At 39.0% G+C, this 26,658-nt stretch overlaps 1 protein-coding gene across 3 annotated transcripts; it reads right to left on the reverse strand.

The window, feature by feature from the left end:
• TRA2A (transformer 2 alpha homolog) lies at positions 1 to 25,648 on the reverse strand. Of its 3 annotated transcripts, none has more exons than XM_040546709.1 (8): positions 25,114 to 25,648; positions 15,854 to 15,987; positions 14,086 to 14,257; positions 10,224 to 10,412; positions 2,528 to 2,643; positions 1,910 to 2,017; positions 1,126 to 1,193; positions 1 to 955 (listed from the first exon to the last, which is right to left on the reverse strand). In XM_040546709.1, the coding sequence occupies exons 1-8, from the start codon at positions 25,147 to 25,149 to the stop codon at positions 945 to 947; spliced, it is 834 nt and encodes a 277-aa protein (XP_040402643.1). In that variant the 5' UTR covers positions 25,150 to 25,648; the 3' UTR covers positions 1 to 944. The 3 variants fall into 3 exon arrangements, with proteins under 3 accessions (XP_040402643.1, XP_040402646.1, XP_040402644.1); XM_040546712.1 differs by lacking the exon at positions 25,114 to 25,648 and adding an exon at positions 23,867 to 23,885; XM_040546710.1 differs by lacking the exon at positions 25,114 to 25,648 and adding an exon at positions 16,268 to 16,577.
• Positions 25,649 to 26,658: the final 1,010 nt, after the last annotated feature.

Here is a 26,658-nt window from a genome sequence, read left to right on the forward strand (position 1 = left end):
GTGGAATTAACTTTTATTGAGGGGGGAAAAAAAAGGTTTACATGTAGTTACAGGTTTTTCCATCCATACTTTCAAACTCCAAAAAGGACCAGAAACAAAACTTGCTTAAATCATTATTGCAATACCAGAAAGTTTTTTGTTGTTGTTGTTTAAATGAACAGCAAATTATATAACTAATTGCTATGTTCAATAAATATTTTTTCTCCTGCACTGATTAGGGGGAAAAATTCAACCAAGTACAATAAAAAAAAAACAGGATTTTTATGGTTTTAACTTCAGATGTTATCCACTGTGTAGCAATCCAAAAACATGTATAAAATACAGTCTTAATTTTCGGTGTACAAGGATCTATTTTCCTGGTCAGCGAAGTACCAAATTTTGCTCTAGCTCAAATATTCTACGCTCAAAGCAACTACCTGACAAAAAAAGAAATCCTCTGGTTCATGACTATCTAAATAAATTTGTCATTACAGGAAAGGCTCAAAGTCGTTATTTGTTTATCAAAGTAATAGGTAAACATTTTAACAGAAAGATTAACGAGTTACTTGGAAATGCAGGTTTATGTTAAAGTATCTGAGTGTATTACATATGACATGCAAGCTTTAAAAATATCGTTGCTCTCTTGTAATTAGCCAGGAGTCCAATTGGTTTAAAAACAAAATAGGAATGACTTCCAAAATGTATCAACACTTTGGGTTTTCTATTTCATTTTGCTTAAGATGTTTTACTACACAAAAACTACAACAATTACAATATTTAAGAGTATTACAATAAGAAGGGATGGAAAACAGGAATACTTCAACTGAAGATATGTATACTCTAAATGAACCAAAGTTTTGTAAAATAGCTGGATGGAGAACAAGGGAGGGAGGGAAGCAGTAGGGAAGCTAAGATCTGAACCTTGTATTTAAAAATCATGCCCTCAACTGTAACTCTTCTGATCTTCAATAGCGCCCTGGAAAAAAAAAACAAACAGACAACATCATTACTGTGAACAAACAGTATACATGAACTCAAACACTGGAAGTGCCCAGGTTTTTTGTTTTCAGAACTCCCACTGACCGATTAGACTAATAACAAGTCTTATGCTGTTCTGATTCTATTTATTCCTGTGTATTTACTTACTTGGACTATAGGAACGGGATCTTGATCGTGATCGGTACCGGCTATAGTAAGGCGATGGTGATCGTCTCCTTTAAGGAAAATTAAAAAAGAAAACAAACATCATCATAACGAATGAAACCTCATTCACATTACTTCTACAGAACAAAACCATTTCCTTAGCACTGAAAGATTTGGCCAGTATGAAAGACTTCAGCTTTATTTGGCTGTGGCTTATAGCTATTTAACAAATGCTTTTATATTTCTCTACCTGATGGGTTTAAAACTATGTGGTATTTCTACAGAACATTTAATAAACTCTCACTAGCCCTGCAAACACCTAAATGCTTTTACAGATGCCTACAATTCTTGTTGTACAACATTCTCTGAAACTAGATAACTTTCAAAACAGTCAGATAGCTATGAAATGTCAAGCATTAAAAACCCCCATCTACAAATAACCTCTTCTTTAACAGCACTGTTTGTCAGCTGTTCCTGATTCTATATACAGTATGGAAGAAGAGTCCTCTTTCTGTCTGTCCACTACATTTGCAAAATATATGCTCTACCTTCTCCAGGTAGCAAAATTAACCTCTCACTTAACTATTTAGTATGTAGCTGAATTACAGAGGCACTAAAGATGACGACTACTTTAATCTTACCCAAACTATCGTAACGAGGCTCTCAAACAAAGCAAGCACGTATGCTGAATCTTGGTACAAGCAGAGTAACTTCTTTTTTGCCACTTATCAATTTTCCCCCAAACCCACTTTTCCTACAGAAATAAAATAGAATTAAAATTATGCACCTGTATCTGTAGTCATATTCTTCGTATCTGTCATAACCTCTGTCATACCCTCTATCATAGTAAGAGTCACGGCGACGACCTGCTCCGCCACCACCACCTCCTCCACTGCTATTAGGAAAAAAAAAAGAGCAAGAAGTATTTCAGATTCTACTCTTCATCAAACTAAATAACTCAAACTTTTTCCAGTGTTCTTGTAAATGAGACACTTAAGAAGAAGCAATTAATTTAGTGATTAAATGTTCAAAGAAAAACACTTAAAATAACACAACAAAACAGATAAAAAACAACATCAAGGTTTTCAGCCTAATTCACATCAGAATCAAAGGCAAATGGACACCCTAATATTTAAGTAAACTAAAGGTGCCTTAACTGGCTGTGCTAGATGATTTTTTTAAATAACACATTCAATTTTTAAAATAAATACAGGAAACTACAGTAGGACTTAATAGTATATCTGAATCACGGTAACACAATTATATTAATACCTTTGTGAGAAAATACAATTGGCATAACTCTAAAATTAAAAAAAGAGTCTGCAGTTCAGTTTTTCAACCAGATTTCAGTCATTCAGTTTAAACTAGTTTTAATCCTACTAAGGGAAGTGAGTGAACTCCTTACTGTGTTGGCCTGCCCATGTAGATGCCTGGAGTGGGCGTATGTGCTCTCTTGGTGATTGAGTAATCCACCCGAATCCTCCTGCCATCCAGCTCCATACCGTTTGCATGCTCCATTGCCTGCAAGAAAGAGAAGGGGCAGGGGCGTGAAACCTACAACCCACTATGGAAAGCTATGTGCAAAACACTATTTTCTGTTAGAAAAACAAGCCCCGACCTTGTTTCATTTAGCCTGGTTACTAGTGCCCCACTGTGGCGAATGGCTGGTCTCTGTCCCCCGGCCCGTCCGCCGGCAGTGCTACAGGGCTGCACTGGGGCGCGGGAGCACCGTGCCACGCAATCCCTTTTTAAGAAAGCACAGGGCTACCCACTAACACAGTCAATTTTTTTGTAGTAGACTTCGCCTACTACCCCATCAGAAAGGTAAACAAAGTCAAAGCAGCTTTTCCTGAAAACTGCATCTTTCCTAGCGCCGTCTCTGACCCAGAGGGGATGGGCGGATTCAAAAGCTGTGCAAAACAGTGGCTTCCTGTAGGGTGCATATGGCCGGATTACTGCTAGTCGGCTGCCATTTCATGCTCTCCCAGCCTCCTGCCATCTCCCTTACAAGGACCTACTCCAGCAGAGCTTAGTAAAATGGCGGGTTCAGCCTACATGGATACCTAATTACAACCTTCCTCCCCACTCACTCTCACAATAGCAGCCAGCTAAAGCGATACGCAGGAGGGTCTGCGCTTGAGAAGCCTCTGCCTTCAGACCCGCTCGCAGCTCGTGCACACGCTCGCTGGGTGTTCTAGCCCCTGCTTCTTTGCTCTTTGAATCAATACAGTGGTCTTTCTCAAACTCAAAATCAGGAAAGTAGTTTTTCAGAGGACCACAGCGTACTTTTGAGATTTATGTTCAGGTGATAGCAATTAAAAAAATAAAATAATAATAAAAATTTACAATTAATGCTGGACTTCATAGTTATTAAAATTTTCAAAGCCAACATTTTTTTTGATCCTTCCTCACCACTACTCTTGGATCTCCTAAATACTACTTTACAACCCAGTTCATCCAATACATGTTATTTTCATTTTTTTGTGAGAAAAGATACTGTTTTAATCTCAAGTTAAGCAACAGCAAGAAGACAAATCTTGAGTTTAACTGTGAGGCACAATACACAAGCCTCAAATCATGGCAGAGAAGAGCATTTTCTTTTTTTCCTTTTTAAAAATGAAATTAGCAACTGTTCAGAAATGTAATTTTTTTTTTGGTAGTTCTATAAGAAAGATCTTACTGAGTTAACACATAGCCTATAGAGGAGAACACAAAAACCTGACACCCACAAGATCTAACTGTCTCCAAACTGGAAGTGACTGAGTTATCACTAACATATTTATCTGCACTTAGGTTGTGCTTTAATAATTGTTTATATCTATACTATATCGCCACCTAGTGAGCTCTGCTCCCACACAGCAATCTAACAACTAGAGTTGGCTAACTGCAAGGCTGAGCCTAAGAGCATGTCAAATTTCTCAACATGTATTAAAATATGTTTTGTGAATTAAACATGACCATTAGCTTTAGTTCCCTAGCTTTGAATTTTTTTGAAAGGTCTTGCTCCACAAGGATGAAAGAACTAAAAAATACATCTGTGCACACATATTATGGCCGTATATACACGTAACACTAAAACTGAATGCTGCTAAAAAGCTGGTTGAAAAATCAGCATCATGATGAAAAGCATTTTTCTGGAGAAGTGGTGAAGCGCAATGAGTCTTAGAAGGAAAGGAACTTTCTGCTTCATGGCACTTCTATGTCTGATCAATAACTTTTAGACACAAACTTAGCTGATAACAAGCCACCTGAACTCCAGAACACCTGGCACCTGATTTATTATTTAAAAGAACCAGAACCTCTTTAAGAAGAAGGAGGAAGAGTTCTTTGATATAGGGAGCAGTACAGAGAAAAGCAGGATACCAGCAGGGTAGCTGATGAATTAATTTTGAGACTTGATAGTTTGTATTGGAAATACCAGGAAATGTGTTCTATTTCAGTAGATAAAGTGAAAACAAAATAAACCACCATAAATACATAAATAATTTTGATGGTATCACTCACATTCAGTCCTTTGCAATTGGAAAATCCTTCCAAAGATGTTTTTAAAATCTCTGCATCATTCTTAACTTCCACATGTTAACTCTTTGAAACAAAGTACTTCAGTTGACTTTATTAACTAATGACAGCTTTGGTATGAAAAAAGTCTATTTTAAAACATACTTCAGACAAGTGATACCACAGTATTTAAGCTGTACAAAGACTGTCAAAACATATTCATGACCCTACTTACTTTTTAAATTTTTTTCCTTCAACTTCAAGCAGCTTATATTCAAATTTAAGATTTTACAATTTTATTAGAGTAGCACGTTGTATTCAAAACAAATTTCAGTTTGCTTCTCCTGCTACTTTTGGGCATGCATGAACGCTAAGAACATTCAACTTTCGAAGTGAAAAGAAGTTGCATACTTGCTCTAACAATGAAGAAAACACTTTCCAACACTATCTCAAAGATAGGAATATATTTTCCAGATCAAACAAAACATATTTAAGAAAAAAATCAAATTACATTGGGGTTTAAAGACAAGTAATGCCTTCTTAGGAGCCTTTAACTGTCAGTCTATTTTTATTTCAACCTTGATTTTCTTCCAAATATTTGAGCACTGTCAAAAGACTGGCACAGCTTTTGCAAGATGACAGTAAGCAAGCAAGCAACCAGGATTCCCACAAACGTACACTATTAGTTTTGGTTGCAAACTCTAAGGAAAAACTGACTTTGTAGGCCAGCATATACAACATCTCTATGTTGGCAGTCAGAAGACACAGAATAAGACTTGTGAATGAAACATATAATAATCTTACATTATAGTTTTAAACCTAGAATAGTCTATCCATAACAAGAAAGTTCTTTCAAATTACTATCTAGGGTGTTTGACAAAGATGAGCAGTTCCCAAACTACAAGGTCATCACCTCCAGTGGCTCAAAACAGTTAGAAAGGAAACATTAAATTCATCAGATTTCAATTCATTGGATATATTGTATTCTAAAGATATTAGAGTTTACATATAGTAGATTGAATATACTTAAAGAGTCAAACGAGCAATTTATGGTGGGACTCATTTTTAAAAATAATATTTTCAGGGTAAGAGACTTTTTTTTTTCTTTTAAACTCAGAGTTGAAATTTCTCAAGTGGTACTTAAGGCCACCAACAAAAAGATCATTTCCCCTGTCACAGGTGCAACATGGGATGAACAGACATAATTAACTTTTTTCCCCCCCAGTACACTGATATCACTAGTTCAGCCCTGGATTTTATGAGGTTGTCTGAAATGATGTTCTGGAAAAAAAAAAAAGTGGTGGGAAGAAGAAACAAATGAGGAAACCCAACTTTCTACACTTAATGCAACCTGCCAAGTTGAATTCAAGTGCCTGTTTCACCTCTGAGCAAGAGTTGTTTATGTTCTCTAGTTTGAGGTTGCTTTTTATTTAAATATAATTAGAATAATCGCAAATACCATTTTTTTTCTTTCTGGGCTTAAACATCTACTGATTACTTAGATTCTTTTTAAGGCATACCTTGAAGAGTTGTACATAGTAAAGAAATACTGGATTTTAGAGAACCAGAATGAGTAACTGGGTATGTTTCCGTATGAGCAATTTCATGGTATTTCATGGTCTCCAGAAGTCTGTAACTTGTAATTCCGAATATCTAAGACTTTCTCATGTTCTTTTCTGGTACATCAAGGGTCCTTTTGATACTACAAACACCACTTAAACATTTCTTCAATAAGCTGTAGGAGAAGCTTTAGCCAGTAACAATGCTTCTAAAACCGGTCTGCTTGCACCACAGATTAAATGTCTTGCAAATTAAAATGAAAAACAAGACCAAAACACCTGTAATTATTCTAGTCTTTGGTGACTGAGCTATGTTAACAGCTCAGTTTGTCTCCATAAAGTTTGTCTTGATTGCTAAAAAAACTACTTCAGAAAATTGTTCTGAAAGATGGTCAAAACTGTAAATAGCATCTAAGTCCCATTAGGAACTGGAAATTTCCTATTGCCAACAGCTGTTGTAGTTAATGCTTCTCAGATGAGTTCTCCTACAGACACACAATACTTTCACAGCAGCCTCAGCTTTAACAGCTACGGGTTGATAGTATGGGTTACTGAAAAGCTGGATAGTGGCATATGAAATCCCTGCCTACCACAGTAAGAATCACCTCCCTAGAACACCCACTGCTTTTTACTCGTGATTCTCTTATTGCTAACCCTGAGATAATCATTCTGCCTCCCAACTTTTTTTTTAAATCCTACTACATAGGTCTGTATTTTTTCTGTAAACCCTGGAAGAAATGGAAAAGCTTAAACTAATAATAACGTAACAGGCAGGTGAACATCCTTTAAAATTTAGCTAAAATATTTCAAAATGGACACCTCAGTGCCAGTGTTGCAAATGTTGAGAACTATAAAAGAAAATACATCTATCTTCAGAAACAGGTCTTCAGCAGAAACGTATGGATCTCGTTCTCCACATAAGGGTACTGTACTCCTCACATGTACTTCTGAAGACTTAAGAGTAGCAAGACAATGTAAGACAACCCATTGCAACAGACAAAGCCAAAAAGGAGTACCAAATACTAATTTTCTAACTTTATGAAAACGAAGACGTAGCTTCATAAAAAAATCAAAACACATAGCAGCCTTTTAACCAGCTCAGTAACTGACACGACTTGTAACAACGGTTACTAATGATGACAAAGGTTCCCAACAAGACCTCAGCTGCAACAGAACCTACACTGGTCTGGGACTGACCTATCTTAAACCAAGCACAAAAGTTTAAACACATTCACAACCCATTTAGTGTCCAATTTGAGTATCAACAGTGTTTGAGAGTGCATCAGCCGAGAGGCTTCCCAGTGCACCCCTCTTGGAAGGATAACAGTAAAGATGATCTGAAATCCTTGTTGTCCATTCCCCCTGTACTCCCCAGAACAGGGTTCCACACCTATTTAGTCCATCTATGACTGCTGAACTGAACTGCAGCCTTTTAAAGCATCTTATTTAGAGTTTTACATTCCCATTATCCAGAGGCTTTTTGTTTGTTTTTCTATTAAGACAAAATGTATTTACTTGGGCTGCTTTTGTTCCAAGTAACATTGCTATGATGCATACCCGATTTTTCAGATTAGATCCATCTTCCACAGGGAATTAGTTTATGTCCTTCAGTCCTCCTACAGGGCCTGCCACAGATTTTCACGCCTATAGCTAGATCCTCTTTTCCTGCTTATTGCCACTTCAAATCTGTATTCAGAGCCTGTGAAATCAAGTCAAATAAAGTCTTCTTTTTCCCCCGCAATGGGCTGGTGTGGGAAGAGGGAGGAGTGTAAAACCTCTCAACACTTGGAATTTATATAACTGAAATAATTTAGCAAAGAGGGCAGGAGAAAAATTTGTTTACATTCCCAATGACTTCAGTTCCCACTTACGGTGCTCATCTTCATTTCTGTATTTCTGATGCTGCATGTAATATCCCATTTTTTTCTTTGCATTCCAGTTTTGTAGTTTCTGCCAAAGCAGCTTCATACTAAACAAATTACTTTATGGTATTTACACGGAACATTTTAAGAAATGCATGGTGTTATGCATGACCATTGCCAATGACAACTAGAAAAAAACTGTACTTCTAAAGACACATGAAGTTTTAAAACAGACAAGATTAGTATATCAATGTGCCAAAATATTGTGCAGGTGTTTTAGATACTAACTGTGCTACAGAACGGTCACAGTTTCAAAATCCCACCTGTGAGAAATAAAGTTGTGTTTTTGCAGTGGAAAATTCTACTAACCTTGTATATTCAAAAGTGATTGTGCAGGCATAATAGTGGGAAGTATGTTAAGCAGATAAGGGGAAGGTCCTACTGTTCCAAAATAAGGAGAATAGCTAAGAAAAACAAGATGAGCAGTGCAAAATCAGTAAAAACAACAACAAAAAAATCACAGGCCCTTTAGTCATGAGAGAATAAGTAAAAAAAAAGGAAAAGGAGAAATTAACGGCTGGTCAAATAAAACTGTATATATATGGTATAGTAATAAGCGTTGAGTAGTTTGTGAACCTGTAGTACTCGGCCAATTCCAACAGGGGAGTAATTAAGCGTTGGGTAATAGGGAATAAAAGGTTATAATACTTTTGTTGGATGCTCCTGCTTGCAGGACACCCTCCATTGCAATCGTAAATAAAAACAGTACTTCACTGAGATCCTCACGTGAGCCTGTGTTACTGGCTGCAGATTGTTTCTCATGCACCCCAGTGCAAAGAAATACTAGGCTAAAAGGTCAGAACCAGAAAGGCCACTAAACGTGAATCCTACCCATCCTACCAACTCCTCTCTCAACCTGTCAAAGCAACAGTGGGAAAATGAAGGGAAGCTGAAGGAAGCTTCCTGTTCTTACCTCCTCCTCTAGCCTGCAACAACCCCACATATACAACTTCCATTCTCATTATAAACCAGTTCTCTGTACATCACTTCACCATCTTTTACAGCTGCTTGCCATATCACAATTGCTTGTACAATCATACCAGAGATCAGTCGAAGCTCAAAACTGAGTCTAGTCCAACCAAGCCATCCATGAAACATTTTTCATTAAAGTATCATCAACTAGCATCAGCAATTTTCATTTTTAAGTTACTGATAGTAGGCCCGCAGCTGCCACCCTCCCTTCCTGCAGTGCTAGGTGAGAAGGGTCAGACCCAACCGTTATGAACATACTTATCTAACATAAACAGAATCAAACAGCAAATCTGAAACATCTGCCCATGACTACTCATCCATAAACGTGATGCCTGAAGTCTGTAACTCATTTTGCAAATAAGAAAGGAGAAAACCCCACAACGAAAGCTTACATGCTAAGTTAGTATTTGTACTTTATTCATCTTAAAGAACGTGGGGTAAAAAAACTGACTGAAATATTTTTTTTTTTTAAAAGAAGAACGGATACATCTACACTTTTTAACAACAATTTTGCATCTACAAATTTTATTAAATTTAATAAAGCTCACAATATCCATATGCAGGTTAAAATATTTCTTACTGCAGTGAATCATAATACAGACCTCTGTTCAGATTCTTTGATTCTTTCTTTACACATCAATCACACTACTGGCCACTAGTCCAGCTGCAAACAGCTATTTGTGTAACTAGCAAAGTCACTAACTGAAGTATAATTGAGGACAAAAAACATACTCCCTCAAATGCATGGTGACATACTTTAAAAGAAAACAGTAAAGAGAACCTTCAGAATTTTGATACAGAAAATTAGTTTGAGGAGTTAACTTTGAAAAATTTGGAAAAATCCTGGATGTCTGTATCTGCCTAAAGGCTTATTTTCATTTTGAAGTAATAGATTATCAAATCAAAGTACCATGTTCCTTAGTAATTCAATACAGACAGCCCAGGCTCAAAATTTGCCTAAACATCTGAACACTGAACTAATGTGTTTAATCTGTCTAAAAGTGCCACATGATTTGAACAAAACATTTTAAATAAATCTCACTTAGAACTTTCTAATGAATACACACTCAAAAATATTTTTTTACGAAGATATTTGTAAAGACAACGCACAAAGAGCACACCTCTTTAAAGTAGTAAAGTATGAATTTACCTCTTTGGAATCATCAATTCTCTCAAAATAAACGAAAGCAAATCCTCTTGATCGTCCAGTCCGTTGATCATAAACCACATTGACACCAGTCAAAGGTCCGTAACGGGAAAAGACTTCACGCAAATCTCTCTCAGTGGTATACAAACTGAGACCAAACACTCCAAGACATGTATTAGGATCTGGATTGGCCTGGTAAGACAAGCGTTCAACTCCAATTAAGTTAATAAAATACAAGTTACACATTCTTACATTGAAATTTCTCAATTATTTTTAAGTGAAAAAATTAAGCATAGTTTATTACAAATCTTAATATTTCGAGCGTTAACATTCCAATCTTAACGTGTTTCAAAGGGTAGCTCACTTTCTGATTTTTATTTTATAAAAAACCACAAAAGGTAAACTTCTCATGTTGGTGAAAAATTCTGACTGTACACTTCAGAGAAATGAAGCACTATGGTTACAGAAGAGATACAGGTAACAAGAACCTGTTTTATTAGTATTTCTCACTCAAATCACCAATAAGCTGCAGGCAGGATGTCTAAGTGTGTGCTGAAAACTGGTCAGCCAGCCTCAACTCCCATCTTCAGCCATTCTACAAGGCCACCACCACTGGTTCTGAATACTGCAGGCTGCCTCCAGTTTCACACCCTAAAAGCAGCTGAGATCCTAAGCACAGACAGCTGAACTGTAACTTGCCTTCTACCAAAGGGGTGTTCTTCCCAACCCCTCCTCCCTCCAACATTTCCTGTTCAACTATAATGAAAGTTAATATTTAAATTTTAAAGTTTCTCTCTGTTCACTAGTAAACTGGATCAAAACCAGCAGCTTCTCTCAACTACATACTGAAGGCTGGTTCTGTGAAACGGTAACCGAAAAGTGTGCTCACTTTTCTAGAGCAAGACTCTCGATTCTTGAAAATAACGTAGGAAATGGAAACTCTCATACACTTCACTTCAACTAAAGGAAGTCAAATAAGAAATTGTACAGTTGTTCAAGGTACTGCAATTCATTTTCCTATTAGGTTCAAGATTCCTCTACATGCCCCAGAATTCATATAATGCCAATTTAACTTTAAGAATTATCTTGATCAAAATAAGTTGTTGTTTTGGTTTTGTTGTGATTTTTTTTTCCAGCTAAGTTCCTGACACCTGTTATACTAGAAGCAGGAATTTAAAATTGGAGCAACAGGCATTTTTTCAGCTAAAATAGTAACTGCAAGTCAACACAGATGAAATTTGTAGTTCAGATTTTCAAAGCACAGTGCTGTACTGTACTGATGCACAGTAATTTATGCCTCAGAGCTTGCCTTTCATCCTGACTTGAAGAATGAACAGATTGACATCTCCTGTCATGTTCTCTTATGAACCCCTCTGTACTCCTGGATACCAAGGTGACAATTTTTAGATGACAATTTATAAGTAAAGTCTTGAATTTCAAAGCTTACTTCCGTAAGGAAAGGAAAATTCTGCTTTCAAGTACATAGTCATGAAACAAACTAAGACTAAAAGCTGAGTAAAAGTATTCCATGGTCCCTAGCTGAAATTCTACACTTTTAAACAAATTAAGTAACTACATTAAGCCAAATAACATGCATGGAACAGTAGAACATGCACGTTAGTTACTGGGTTTTAAACTGCAACATGTAGATTTTCAGATAGAGAGCCATGAGAAACAGAATGCAAAACATAAACCGAGAAAAGCATGCCTGTGCATTAGGCTTAAGTCTACCCTACCGGGTTCTCCATCTGCACGAAAATGTTTAAGACTTAAAAACTCTTGTTTTCTGGAGAACCATAACATTACATAGTGACTGTGACCAGGTTAAGCACATCTTTTTCACTATGCAAGAAAAGAAGTATTCGGATAGTATTTTTCCATGTAGGAAGTAGCAACTTGATAAGCACTTCTTTTCACAAGAATGTTTAAAAAACATTACAGCTGTGTTTACTTGCTTCTGCCTGAGCAGGTTCAGTGAGCGCATCAGTTTCTCATAACAGGAGATCTGCAACCTAATTTAGCTCCAGTTAAAAAGTTATAGCTTGCAGATGTAACAAATTCCCCTTCCTATCTTCTACCAAGACACAGAAGTGATGAAGTACATGATTCACGCATGCTCTCATATTATCTTTCCTTATTTTTATAATGGTATGTTTCAAATTATGTTGTTTCTTTTTTTTTCTCATAACTTTTTTTTCAGGAGTTCATTGTGAAAATATGATGCCCAAAAATACCTGTGTATTTGTTTCTCTGCATTTGCCAAATTTCAAACATCAGTTTTAAGAAATGAACGCTATTATCTTTTCTAAGGCAAGCTAAGTACGGAGAATCACTCTGTGCACCCTAAGCAACAAGTGACAATTACATCACCACTGGAAAGATTTTGACTGTGCAGGATTAAAAGACAGCTTTAATACTGAGTTATTGTACCGCCTCCCATTAGCACAGTATGCCAAGGTCAGCAGAAGTGGCAAAATTGCTACCAATTTTCCTAGTGTCCTTAGACCTTGCAGCTTAGAGAATTCTAATCTGATTTATTTTTGTTTTGACACTATTAGAACTACTCCTTAGAACAAACATGAAATTCACTCTGAGGAGTTTCTCATGTTTCAGAGTCATTTCCAAGGCAAAAAGGACTTCACAGCAAAATATTCTAATACTTCCTAAAGTAGTAAAGTGGATTCATTTGTCTTTTACCAGGAAATCTGCTAAGCCTTTTGAAGTTGTTATTCCTGCCAACTTTTTAAGACATTAGATTCGTATTTACAACAGTATGACTACACACTGGCAACAATCCACAAATAGCTTAACTACAAGTGTTGCTTCACAACAGCTTAAGCCAATGTACATTAGCTGTAGTCTTGCCCTCTTCCACATAATCATCTTCTCCCTCACATAGGTCTTATCTGGTTGTGGTAAGCTGCTTCACTAAGGTGAGTATGCAAAAAACTACATACTTTTCGACAGGATTAATAATAAATAAATAAATAAAGAGAAAATAAAAAAGATGGAAACTAAAAGGATCGTTTGTGGTCCTCACCAAGGAAGAGGCAGACCCGTGTGTAGTAGTACTCACTCAGATCAGCATCAAGTGATGCGAAACCAGAACCTAAGACACTAAACAAGGAAGGACACTGGGGGAAATCTCTCTGAATGACATAAAAGTAGCATCTCAAGTCGATTTACCTACACTTCCTATCCCTGTCCATACAGACAACTAGGTTATTTCATTTGAATTCTGAGAGGACTATCGATCCTTTTCATAGCTGTCTGTTTTTCTAGTTTATTAAGATTTACAGGTTAGCTAATAACAAATGAGTTTATTTCTTCAAGTTAAACCAAAATCATTACTTGGAAATATAAAATCACAAGCAATCTTCAACATAATACGCTATATATAAACACACACACACACACACATATATATATATATATATATAAACAAGAACACCTGAAATTTTTTTTTTCCTTTGCTCCTACAGTTGATCTTGTATTTTCACTTTTTTTATTTTTTTAAAGGCACGCACAGTTTCCTTTTTTGTGAAGTGTACGCGTGCTTGGAACAGAATAAAAATAGGAGAAGTCCAACTTCTAGAGCAGAGGGAAAGAGATGTCACCTATCTACCCATACTCACTTGGGACAGCATGGCTTTCAGTAAAATTCTACAACTACCCTGCCAATGGCTGGCACAAGACATAAGTGCCCAGTTGTTAAGGAAAGACTTTGTCCCCCCAACCCAAAAACAATTCCCGTATCCTCCAATAACAAGACAGCAAGTCAAATTCAGCCTGCAATTATCTTAGACTACACTGATGTAAGCAGCGACTGTTTTGTTGATACTCAGCCTTGGGGAACATGACATACTCTGCTGCCTGTGTGCCTTCTCCTGTTGGACATTGGAGAGTGACTACGGCTCCTTCGACGGCGGTATTCTGGCGTGTACGATCTGCTTCGAGAACGTCTCCTATGGGAATGAGAATGGGAATGGGATCTGGAGCGAGTGTAACGTCTGTGCGAATGTCTTCTGGACCTGGATCTTCAACAAAGAGAAAGCTTTTAGTTAGGTCATATGCACCCAATCTGTTGAAATGTAAGCCTTACATTTCCCAGAGAAAAATCTTAAATTCATTTTTCAGAGGCTCGCTACAATAAAAATAGTTAAGTTTCTTTTACTTTGTGCATCTTAAGATTGCAGATCTTAAATAACTTGCTCAGTAGCACGATTTTCAATTTGGTCAGAGTGCTTCTGGCATAAAAACAGATTATATTCACAACAGTCTTCAGAAAGTTCAGAGCTTAGACTTGTATTAGCTTGGCTCCACATGTAACTAACGCTTGCATATTGATACAGAAACCAAACATACCACACTGTAAAATATTGTCTTAACTGATAAACTGAAAGATCTAGCAGTACAACAGTGCTAGGGTATCTACAAATGAAGTCTGAAAATCAGTTGAGACCAAAAAAGCTGTTTAACTCCTCAAGCATTTCCCTGCGGATATCCAGTCAATGATAAACACAATTTTGAACTCGCATAATTCTGTCAAAGCTGTATGATTTCATACAGTTGTTATATCCTAATAACAGGCAGATATCTTCTCTTGCAGTGTTTAGACAGAAGCTGTAACATCGGGCTGAACTTAGGAATTTCAGAGCACAGTAACTCTTTTAGACTTCCCTGGTAAAGTAAACAGATAGGGAAGTCACTGATCTCTCCCAGGAACTGGTAAAGAGGAAAAATGTAATACTATGCAAATCCCCTTCCCCCTCCGGGGCTACAAATGTTTTGTTTTCTGGTTTCTCTCTCCACAGATAAAAAGATTCAGTAGGTCTACCAGTTTTCAACAGTATGAAGGTGCAAGGGAAGATGGAAGAAGAGAAGTAGCATGAGCTGGATATTTTATGACATACTTAGAGGAAAAAAAGACAGACATTCCTCCCGTACACTGAGCAAGTTCTCTCAGAACTGAGAACTATAAAACTTTGCCTGTGCAAGCACAAGCAGTGAGAGAAAGGCATATGCAGCTTCCAAAAATGAGCTTAAATACTAAAGCTCCCATAAATTAAGAAGCTATCCATGCCCAACTTTAATCGTACTTTTTCAGATTTTGTTTTAAAAAAAAGATTCCAGTGAAGGAATGTTAAGAACTGGCCCAAGTAGTGTCTTCCAACATTTCCAATAGTTAGGGAGCTTACTCTTTTATCCAACCCAGACTACTTTTGCTGTAGTTCTCACTTGAGTTTTCCTTCTTTCCTAAAGGAGGGGTCTACACAATAAAGAGTTCCCCTGAAAAAGATTTTGGGGAAGGGGACATAAGCTTTCACAGAACTGAGCTGTACTCTCTTCTCTCTCTTCTGGAGTAGTTAAATCTTCTCATTTTAGTAACAATTTCTACTCCGCTACTTCTATTATATTACTTCCCTATAAATACACATACTTCATTACTTATGGAATCTTCCCCCAGCTTTGTCCAACTATACATCCACCAACACACAAATTAACGCAGTCTTCTTAGTGCATTCCAAAAGGTTTATCATTTTTACAAGGGGAAAAAATTCTCAGCAATGTAACAACAGAACAGGCGTAAGCAATAATACTGAATATCAACTCGAACTACTTCCTAGACATACCTCGATTTTGATCTCGACCTAGAGTGCGATTCAGAATGTTTGGAAGCTCTCGATGGACTGCGAGATCCTGACCTGCTCTCCGATTTTACACGAGCAGGACTCCCAGCTGGAGATTTTGACTGGGAGCGAGACTCCTAACGAAAAAGATAGTATTACAAATGGTATTGGTTGTACAAATGCCTAACTCCTAACATTTAAAGTACAGTAATTCTATTATATTGATTGCTCCTGAAAAAACAAATGGTTAGGCAATACCCTCCAGAACAAATTTCATTTTGCTAGCCCACTGTTAATATTGTATGCTTTCCTCAAATAGATCCCTGCTTGAACCAGATCACCAATTCTCTATTAACTAAGTAATCATGCAAATTCATCTACAACTTGATCATACAGACACTGGAACATAAACCATACATTTACTTAACCTAGGACCCATTCATTCTTCCAGATTCTTTTAATTCTACTTCACTCTTGCTTTCTACTTCTCTTCATTCTTCATTGAGTTTTTCATTTTTCATACTTCGTGTATTCTTCCCCAATTCAAACAATTCATTATAGCCTTAAAAAAAACATTCAAGTGCTTCTATCTGACCAATCTTCTGTTCAATTTTTTCCCCCATTCAATTTTAATTTTCTGATCTTTAATACTTTTCATTAGCCTTCTTTTATCTTGATTTATCTTCCACATTCTTGGAAAAAACTCTTCAATTTCTTCACGAACATTAACCTTAATGGAAAAAGAACATTTAGTATATTTAAGCACGTGGGGATTATAAAACTCTGCTGGAGTTCAGATGTTATCTACCAAATTGAAAAGCCAGCAGGTAAAGTGCAAGAAACTACTTTATAAAACAACCTTTTTTAAAAAAAGCTTTAAAACTGTATAAGTGTCTACGGTCTAACAATGAGCTTACTGAGTTCTCGGTGTTTTACTGTATTTTCAAAGCTACCCTCCTCCCCTTTCAGATTTTTATTCTCTGTACGATACATAGATGAACTAAAAAGCTAATTAGCACAAATATATATTAAAAATATTGATATCAATAACTGAGTTTCCCCCTAATAACAACTATGTACTTCTCGGTATTAAATACCCCAAATTCCACTCCTACACATTATTACTAAGACACTCAGTTCAACAGCACGGCCAAAGATTTCCAGTCAAAATCTATCTATGCACATACTTACTCGCATAATACATGCACATAGATATAGGCAAGACAAATTTTTCTTCCTACTTTCTCTTCCTCATTGTTATCCTGTTTTCCTTGCACACAACTTAATCCACAAAAAACAAGACGTATAATACTGCAGTTCAAAGCAATCCAATAACAGACAGGAGTTTTTTTTTGTTTTCTTGTATGATAATGCACACAAGAGAAAAACTAGGAAAACAAGCAAACAAAGAGCAGGTTAGGATTTCCTCACATTTTAGTGTACAGCATTCCTAGGGAGCTCAGCTATTAAAAAAAAAAAAAAAAGCTGTGGAAATGTGTGCTATATACCTCTATAATGTCACCAAAAAACGTGCAAAACTTGTAATGGAAAAATCGCATAGCAAGTTCCCCTCCCACAAGCGTTACATTTCATTTTCATCATTTCTTCTCCTGCCTGTCCTTAGAATACTTTTCCCAGCTTATCTATTTTTCTGTGTAAGTCCAGATTTGCATTTTCTTTTGTAGTTGAATTCTTCAGCACTCTGGACTCAAGTCCTTTTCAAAGGACTCCTTCCTCATATTTAAAGACAATAAATCAACCAGAAATGGAACATGAGAGGCCCCTTATTTATTACAGGAGTATTACAGCTATGCTGCCTTTTCCCCTTTACCTCAATGAAAAGGACACAGGATACATGGAGAACATCACCTTCTAGTTTGACAGGCACACTAAACTTATCAATGAAGGCCAAATTCAAAGCTGGGCGGTGACGTGGACCCCAGCAGATCTACGTTACAGGGTATCCCACTGAACCAGCTATCTGCTGGTCTAGCTACAAAAGACTGTCACAGAAAGAGAAGGAAGAACGGGCACTTAAGTAATACCAGATTTGATACGGTGCTCTTATTTTTACATCTGAAATTCACTGTTCATTATTAGAAAACATCCTTTTAGAGCCCCTAACATACTTTTTAATTACCTCCCCTCTAATTTTGTACTCTTCATTGTTTGATAGCCCTCTTTAATTCTTACATTTATACTTCATATCCTGCAATAATTCCCAGTTTCTCCGGGAGTTATTTCCACTCCCCTCCTTAGTGAAAGTGACCAGTAATACAGAAAAGCACTTAATGTGACATCCTTCAGATTTAGAACAGATCCTTCAATAAAACGACAAAGAATTCACTCTCCTCAGTCACTCCTTAATGAGGATACTATACTGTCCATTCTCTTTTTACATTTGAAAGATCACTTCTTAGACAATAAGGTCTAATAAAAAAAAAAATTCTAATAAAAAAACAAGAACAAAACCAAGAAAACAAATAAGATACTGCACAATCTAGAAGTGTTGGGAGGTGCCAAAAATATTAAGGACCCAGTAACTCCCGTATGATGACAAAATTAGCTTAGCATCCTTATCTGTTCAACTGAAGCATCTTCTGACACTGCCCACAGTTTTTCTAATAGTATCAGTTCTGACAACGGCTCTGTATGAAGTTGCCAAAAGCAAGCAGTACAGCATTTCATGGAGGTCAAGTCCTTTCCGAGCTGGTTGCTCCAGCCCTTTAAGGGCTGCACTCACAAACACGTAACTTTAGAAGCAGAGTGACAGAGGTGACAGCACGAGTTCTTACACATTTCAAACTTCCTCAAACAAAGTAACCGTAGATGTAAACTGCAGCTAAAGAGAGATTACCTGTTAGCAGTTGTATACTGTGTCTGTCACTGGCAGGCAATTACATCTCATCTTCTGATGCAACATAGATCACCTAGTTATATCTCCTACAGTGCTTCAAAAGGAGACACTAAGGGAATCACAATAACCTGGAAGAGTTTAAGGACTTAAGGAGGACACTGAAAAAGTATCTAGTGAGATTTGTATCGGCAAGACTACAGGTATGGATTAAGAGATTCAGAGCTTCAAGGTGTCACAGAGAGCAATTTTAAAGAATTTTCCTCCTCTATTTCCCGATGAGAAAATAACTAGCAAGATTTGTCTTAGTCTATGTCACGGACAGACCCCACTGTTCTAAATAACCAATTTATACATCCATTCTGCAATATCAACAAGAACATTATATTTCTTAGTATATCATCTTTAACAACAACAAATAGATACCTCTATTATCCAAAGCATTCAAATCCCTAAATTCCGTACTAGCCTTCAAGTAATCTAGATATCCTGATCTTAGCTCCATGTTTACCCCAGAAATTAATTTAACTACTACTTAAGAAAGAATAAACTACAATTTCTCTCTGTATCCTCAATATTTACTTATCTTTCTGTTCTAAAGATCCTCAGTCATTTGAGGGCCACAGATCAGAATGCATTTTGTTAAACTCAGCTCCTCACCCCCACAACAGCCTCACACTTGGCAGTGTGCACGTTCATGTTTTCTGCTTTGTTATGCAACTCTCGAGGCACCACTCTCACCCTTACAACCTTACAGGCAGATACTCATTGGGACCATTTCAAACCATCTACACTTGCTCTCGCTACGGTCTGTAGGAAAGAGACAGCCAGCTAACTACCTAGTAGTCTTCAGATCAACCCTCCCATTCAAAAGGCATACATTTGTCAATACCACTTTTCCCATGGCAAAAATGGAAAAAAAATCTTCAGTGTGCTTCCTCAGAGTAAGATATGGCGACTTCCTCAAGCACATACTGGGAAACGGGATTAATGATTCACTAAGAAGTCAAACTTGGAGCCAAACAAATTACTGTAGGTGAACACAATCTAAAGACTGCCGCTTCAGCTACTGATTCTCTGGTTAAGAACTGCAGAGCTAGAAGCATTTATAGAGAGCACTGAAGAATATTTTCCATCGTTCCTACGTTGTTTATTCCAGAAAGAACAACACTGAAAAAAGTAGTATGGACAGGATGCCTCTTCCTACCATTACCTAATGCTCACATAAACCTAGGCACTGAATAACTGATCGACAACTTCAGCTAAGCAAGGTGATAGTCACGTCAATGCATTTCATCCATACCAGTACAACTGTTTCAACCATAAGCGATGCAAGTTATAGCTGCCATTTATCTTCCTCACATCCTTGCAGAGAAATGCTACTTTCCAAAATAGTTACTTGAAAAAAACAAAACACAACATTCCAAACAGTTCTATGTAGAACAGAATTACAAAAGTCTTTAGGAAGTATTTTTAGATTTCCACCCGTCATCAGAGGGCATGATAAAGACAACAAGAAAAGACAAAAATAGTTTTTACGTTACTCTTCTATCCTCACTTTTGTCACATTTTACCATGCCTCAGGCCTCACCATTTCAGAGCACGTCATAAAGGGTTTGCTACATGGCTATCAGAATTTAAAGAGAGACTAAGTAAAAAGAGCCAATTAGGCTTACACTAGGCTTCCTATAGGAAAGCATGGCAAGTCAAATGGGAAGAAAAAAACACGTTATCACCCAGAAATTTCAGTTGGCCTCCACCTTGAGAAGTACCACCTGCACGGGGGACAGAACAGGACAGCAAGTAGTACAGCAACACCATTAAGCTAGCAGAAGATAGCTCAAGGCTTTACAAAAATCTTGCAAAAAAAAATCCTGCCCAAACTCCAAAAATAAACAAAGTCCAACTTCATAAGGGAACAGAAAAGCAAAAGCAGTCAAAAAAGAAACTGAAATTCGGTAGCAGCCTACATTCGCTGGATTAAGCTGTCAATTTAGCAGCATCTCTTCCTGAGATGAGACCAGATTACTTTTTAACCACTGCTTTGACAGGAACCTACCAACTTTCCTCTAAACTCACCAGAAAAGTTACATTTTTGCTTAATACTATGATCTGTCACTCCACACTAAAAATGATAATCTCTTAATTAGCTATTCTTCCATAAATATTTTAATACATATGTAAAACATAACTTTCTTTTCATACAGAAACTGAAGTTGTGCTATCTTACATCCATATTTAAATATTTTAAAAATAAAATTATTGGCATCAGCAAGCTTTATATGTTGTTATCAATGACACTGCTCCAATAAAAAAGTAAGAAGTAGTAGCTTCAGCAATAAACCTTTTGAAATATATGCTTATCTTTTCACTGAGGCTTGAATATACACCTGTCCAAGGAAGGGTTCTGTGGTCACTCTTTTGTGCAGGTAACAATCTAGAATCTATTAAGTTGATTAAACAAAAAAAAAAAAAATCAACTTCTGTAAAAAGTTTCCTTTCCCATGTTTGCCATCAGAAACCACAGCATGATCACAGCCTTCCCCCCAAGTTAATGCAGAACTACAGAGCATAAGCAGACTGTCACGCCTGTATTTCAAGAGGTAGGAAAGCAGCATGCCTTCCTTGCCACTGAGGTGGCCGGTGGCCGATACAGGTGTCTGAACCAAAGAAATGATCTCAAGGTTGATCAGGTTTAGGTAGCATCGGAACATATATGAATTTAAGCATTTTCTTTATGAAGCTTGCATGCAAAAACCACAAGACACATTCAGAGTTTAGCTGACCCAAAAGCATGCGTATGAACTACACATCCTTCCTTCAACAAAATGGCTCACACGTGAAATGATCTAGGGTTCAAGTGCTTTATTAGACTGAAATCACTGAGATTCTGGCGAGAGCAGGAAGAGGCCTCTCATTAGAGCCACGAAAGACGATCAATCTGGAGTTCTAAGATAGAGTTCTGCCTTCACTCCGATATGAAGTTTTATCTATTTAGACAAAGAGCCCATTAATATTGGTAGAGAACTAGTAAACTTTTAAGATTACAGAAGTCAAACACTATCAGAAGCTCAAAAAAAACTGATCAAAACTGCAAGTGGAGTTTCCATCCGCATCTGTTCAGACTACAACTTTTCCACTGCTCTAGGAAAGCTTTTAATAAAGCTGCATCACAGAACATGCACCAGATGAACAATCTGTTGTTACAAATAACTGGACAAATATGAAAGGAACTAAGATCTAAATCCCTACAAAGCTATCATCTATCAACAATAAGAGATAAAAAGCCTCATTTGTCTAACCTGCTCACAACGAACACTTAATGGTGATAAAATCCTGTACCTTTTGCAAAACTCAAGTCATTGGACAGAAACATGACTTAAAATCTGTTTCCTTCTTCGAGTCCATAAACTTATATCTAGTATGCCCATTATATTTCTAATTATTCTGTCAATTTCTTTCCATTAAATAACCATACTTGGGGGCAGGATTTCTTCTCTTCCACCAGCTACATTCTTAATACAGAACTTGCTGAAGCAAAATTGATGTAAAAACAGAGCAAACGTTAATTAGTCTGAACGTATCTGATTAACATTTGCTTTGGAAAAAAAAAGATCAGTAAAGAAATGAGCGAGTTCAAGAATAATAGTTTAAATCCCTACAATTTTAACCAACACTTTATAAATGCAAGTTTTCAAGCAGTACAGATTATGCAACCTCACTGAAAAGTTATTTCCAAGATCATCCTCAATTTCCTCTTCATATGAAGTGACAGCATGATTTTAAAACTGCAAATTGGAGGCAAGATACGTGGACATCTTAACACTGCTAAAACATGCTTTATTTTAAACAGAGTAATTCCTGACATTTATTTTTGTTAAAACTGTTTTTTTCTTCACATGTAACAAGCAAAACAGGGAAGGACTTTCTAACTCATCTTCCATGTAAAGATTTATTTTTAAGATTTTTTTTGGTTACTGCTGATTCAATATGCACCTTCACCTTGCTGTCAGACTTTATCACTACTTTGCTACTTTCAAGAACTTTACTGGAAGTGTTTTGGGGATGATATGCATCTACACGGACAGAAAGGGACTTCGACTAAATCCCCCTTTAAACATCACACTAGTTAGTATTTAAGCTGAATGCTGAGGAAGGTGAGGAGGACTAAAAGTTAGGTACTCAGAAATCTCTTTTGTGTCAATTTGGAGGAAAGCAGGTTCTTTACCCCCGCTGCCCCCCCCCCCCCCCTTGTGGTTCCTTCTCCCATTGAACTCTTCTGCTATACTCTCTCCATGCCATGTGCCTGCACATAACTGATGCACGAGGACATTCAGCGCATCAGAGTTCTGTCCAACTAGGGATAGGAGATTAAACACTAAGTACCCCCCAAAACTTACACACTTAATTTATGAAATATATATTAGGCTGCAACATTTTACATATATATATAATTTCAAATATTCATCGTCTACAAAAAACGTATTAGTGAAATAAAAAAAAACTCCCTAGGAATGTTCCCAATTAGAACAACAACAAAAAAGCTGTAAGTGAATCCTGTTCCGTTCAGTTATGTTTAAAAAAGAACATTGAGCAAGAGAGTGCCACTTGCTAGACTGATTCAGAAATTCCGTTATTAAGGAAAGAATGCAAGTTTTCCAAGTGAAAACTCAATGGGGTCAGCAGTTCTGTCCAACAGGTAAATTTTCCACCTCAAAAACAAAAAAAGCTTAAGCCAACTGAGAATTAACAGTCAGAGAAACGGCTATGCAGGACTTCTCTTATTTCAAATACTGTCAAAACATTAATTTTACTTCTACATTTGGCAGAAGAAGGTATGCAGAAATACTGAAACTAAACAGCTGTATCAGGTTCTTTTAACACTAACAATAGATCCATCACAGAACCTAACATACACATTCTCTGTAGGAACCTAACATAAATAGTTATAAGAAAATAATAAAAAAATATAAATTTTGCTAGAAACTGGGAGGCTGAAGTAACAAATTTTAAAAAATGAACAACAAAGAATACTTATGCTCAACCTTCTCTGAGTTGGCTGGCTTTCCTTTCAGAGATTAGTTCATTTATCTGAAACGAGCATAGGCATACAGCCGTCTTTGTCCAGCAACTAACACAAGAACAGATTTTGTTTACCTCACCTGAGGAACCAGCAGCAGTCACTGGGCAGGCAGGTACAACACATTCAGCCTGGGGACTGGGTTTTTTTGCTTGTTTTCTTTATTTTTTTTTTTAAAGACTAACATTACAAAAAGGCTACAGTATTTCTGTAAAAATAATTATTGGAAAGTGACTCTGGTCCTTTAAAAATTCATTGCTCGATTCTCCAGGCAACAATCTTATGTAACCGTATTACTGAAAAGCTGCTATCACTGGTTCGTCAGAAAAAGTCACCAAAAGGATGCTCAGGTGTTCTTCTAAAGCAACTCTCTAGGAGAGAACAAAAAAAAAAAAGATCTCTGCAAAATTAAAAAAAAAAAGTAAATGGTGATGGAGTGAGAACAACACATGTTTAATTTCTGTTTCAAGCAGCTCCTAATTCCTGCCTGCCCTGCTCATCACTAGGGGAAAACACACAAAAAAAAAAAAACAACAAAGAAAATGGAAGGGACCAGTCAGAGGCCTACAGAAAAACCGCAGCCATCGGAGGGAAGAGAGAAGGAACAGGCCTAACAGGGTTACCAAACCGCAGCGGCTCCTTGAGAGAAAGTCTTCGGCTACACGCGATCGGTGCGTGTCAGGGGTTTAACAGCGAGGGCCGTACCTCCCCGGTGCCTTCTGAGGCCCGGCCCCAGGGCTTGGGGCACACACGGGTGCTGGCTGCGGGCCGGCAGGCAGGAGAAGCGCTCACAAAAGGACCCGGTCCCTCCTCGTTCTGCGGGGCCCGCGGGCAAGGGGGGGGAAAAGGGGGCCCGAGCCTGGGCCCGGTGGGCAACGGAGCACGGCGGTGGGGGGGGGCAGGGGGCTGAAGGGGACCGGGGGAAAACGGGGTCTGGGCAAGGAGCTGGGCCCTGCTGCCGGGGGGGCCGGAGGGGGCAGGATGGAGGCACCCCCCCCCCCCCCGGGAAGGGGGATGGCGGCGGAGGCGCGAGGGGAGAAGGAAGCGTGCGAGGGGGGAGGCAGCGGGCTCAGCCCCCAGCCGGGCCGGTTCCCTCGGCGCCGCCGGGTCGTTAAATATAAATAATAAAATAAAAAAAAATAAAGAAAAACGGGGTGGTGGGGGGACACAGGGCGAGGAGGGGGACGTGAGTGGCTCACGGCCCGGCCAAGCCTCGGGCTCCCGAAGGGGCCATTTTAGAGAGCACCGCGCCGCTCCTCGCGCCCCCCTCAACCCCCCTCCGCCAGGGCGCCCCCTCTCAGCACGGCCCCGCTAGGACCGGCCACTCACCCTCCCCTCGAAGTTGTTCTCCTCCACGTCGCTCATGTCGGCAGGGTCCCGGCCACGGGGTTGGGCTAGGCTAGGCTAGGTTAGGTTAGATTAGATTAGGGCGAACGGGGACGCTCAGTGCCGAGCAGCAACCGCACCCGCCGCCGCTCCCGCTAAGCGCCGCTGCCGTCAGCGCTCCCGCCGCCACCTCCCTCCCGCCGCGGCCGCCCCGCGCCGAGTCCCGCAGCAGCGCAAAATGGCGCCGCCACCGCTCCGGCTGCGCCCGGCACGGCGCGGGGGGCGGGGCGCGGCCCGCCTGTCACAAAGGAGGCGCCGAGCGCGGCCTCGCTGTGAGGGGCGGCGGCTCCGTGTGGGACGGGGGGCTCGGAGGTAGCGGTGGTCGCCTCCTCCCCGTGCGGTGAAGGGAGAGCCTTCGCGGCTCTTCCTGCCCTCCTGTTTCCCTGAAACTCCAAACTCGCCGCCCCGTGCCCGCACGCTGACGTGGGGCACCTGGAGGCGCTCAGTTCCCCCACTGACTGCCCGGGCTCCTGTCCCTGTCCACAGCCAAGCCCGACTTGGCTTCTCATCTCGTTAACATCACACAGTCGCCTCTTTCTGGCAAATTTCAAGTTCCATGCTGGAAAAAATTTTAAACCTTGATTTAGGCCCCCCTTACCAGTGTTGTTTTGGTATGACAAATGGCTGCTTCATGCGTAAGGCTGGAAGATTGCTGTCATTGTAAGACTTTGGAAATAAAGCCATGAGATCCATCTTGAGTACTTCTAGGAAAGACAGGCCTACACATTCACTAGTAGTCTTGAGGGTTTTTTTTTTAATCAGAACATTACTGAAAGGCCTTTCTTTTCACATCATCTTGTTCCTCCCCGTCCTGCATGGTTTGGACACCTCTTCCTCCAGCACACACAAATAATGGCAGCTTGCCCCCTTGCAGGCACCAGAAGCTCAGCAGCGAGACCAAACAGGTGGTTGCTTAGGTCAGAAAATTGCCAAAGGTGACCAAATAGCGAGGCTTGCTTTGTCTATGCCAGAAGGCCAGGAGAGCGGGTCAAGGTTAGAGGCCAGCTGCTCCAGCAGAGCTAAGAGCTGCCTGGTTCTGCCGTCATGTCCACGTTGGCTGACGACCACAGAATCACAGAATCACAGGATGTTAGGGATTGGAAGGGACCTTGAAAGATCATCTAGTCCAATCCCCCTGCTGGAGCAGGAACACCTAGATCAGGTCACACAGGAACACATCCAGGTGGGTTTTGAATGTCTCCAGAGAAGAAGGCTCCACAACCCCTCTGGGCAGCCTGTTCCAGTGTTCTGTCCCCCTCACCATGAAGAAGTTTCTTCTCATGTTTAAGTGGAACCTCCTATGTTCCAGCCTGCAGCCATTGCCCCTTGTCTTATCATTAGATGTCACTGAGAAGAGCCTTGCTCTGTCCTCCTGGCGCTTGCCCTTTACACATTTATAAACATTAATGAGGTCACCCCTCGATCTCCTCTTCTCCAAGCTAAAGAGACACAGCTCCCTCAGCCTCTCCTTGTAAGGGAGATGCTCCA

Source organism: Cygnus olor, chromosome 2 (assembly GCF_009769625.2).
Source record: "Cygnus olor isolate bCygOlo1 chromosome 2, bCygOlo1.pri.v2, whole genome shotgun sequence".
Classification (NCBI taxonomy): domain Eukaryota; kingdom Metazoa; phylum Chordata; class Aves; order Anseriformes; family Anatidae; genus Cygnus; species Cygnus olor.

What these genes read in the sequence shown, in the direction of transcription:
- TRA2A (XM_040546709.1), bottom strand. Translation starts at nt 25,149, where the DNA reads ATGAGCGACGTGGAGGAGAACAACTTCGAGGGGAGG. An exon ending in GAAGGCACACAGGCAGCAGA is followed by an intron (nt 10,413 to 14,085) that starts GTATGTCATGTT and finishes TTGTCTTACCAG; the next exon opens with GCCAATCCAGATCCTAATAC. An exon ending in TACATGGGCAGGCCAACACA is followed by an intron (nt 2,018 to 2,527) that starts GTAAGGAGTTCA and finishes TTTTCCTAATAG; the next exon opens with CAGTGGAGGAGGTGGTGGTG.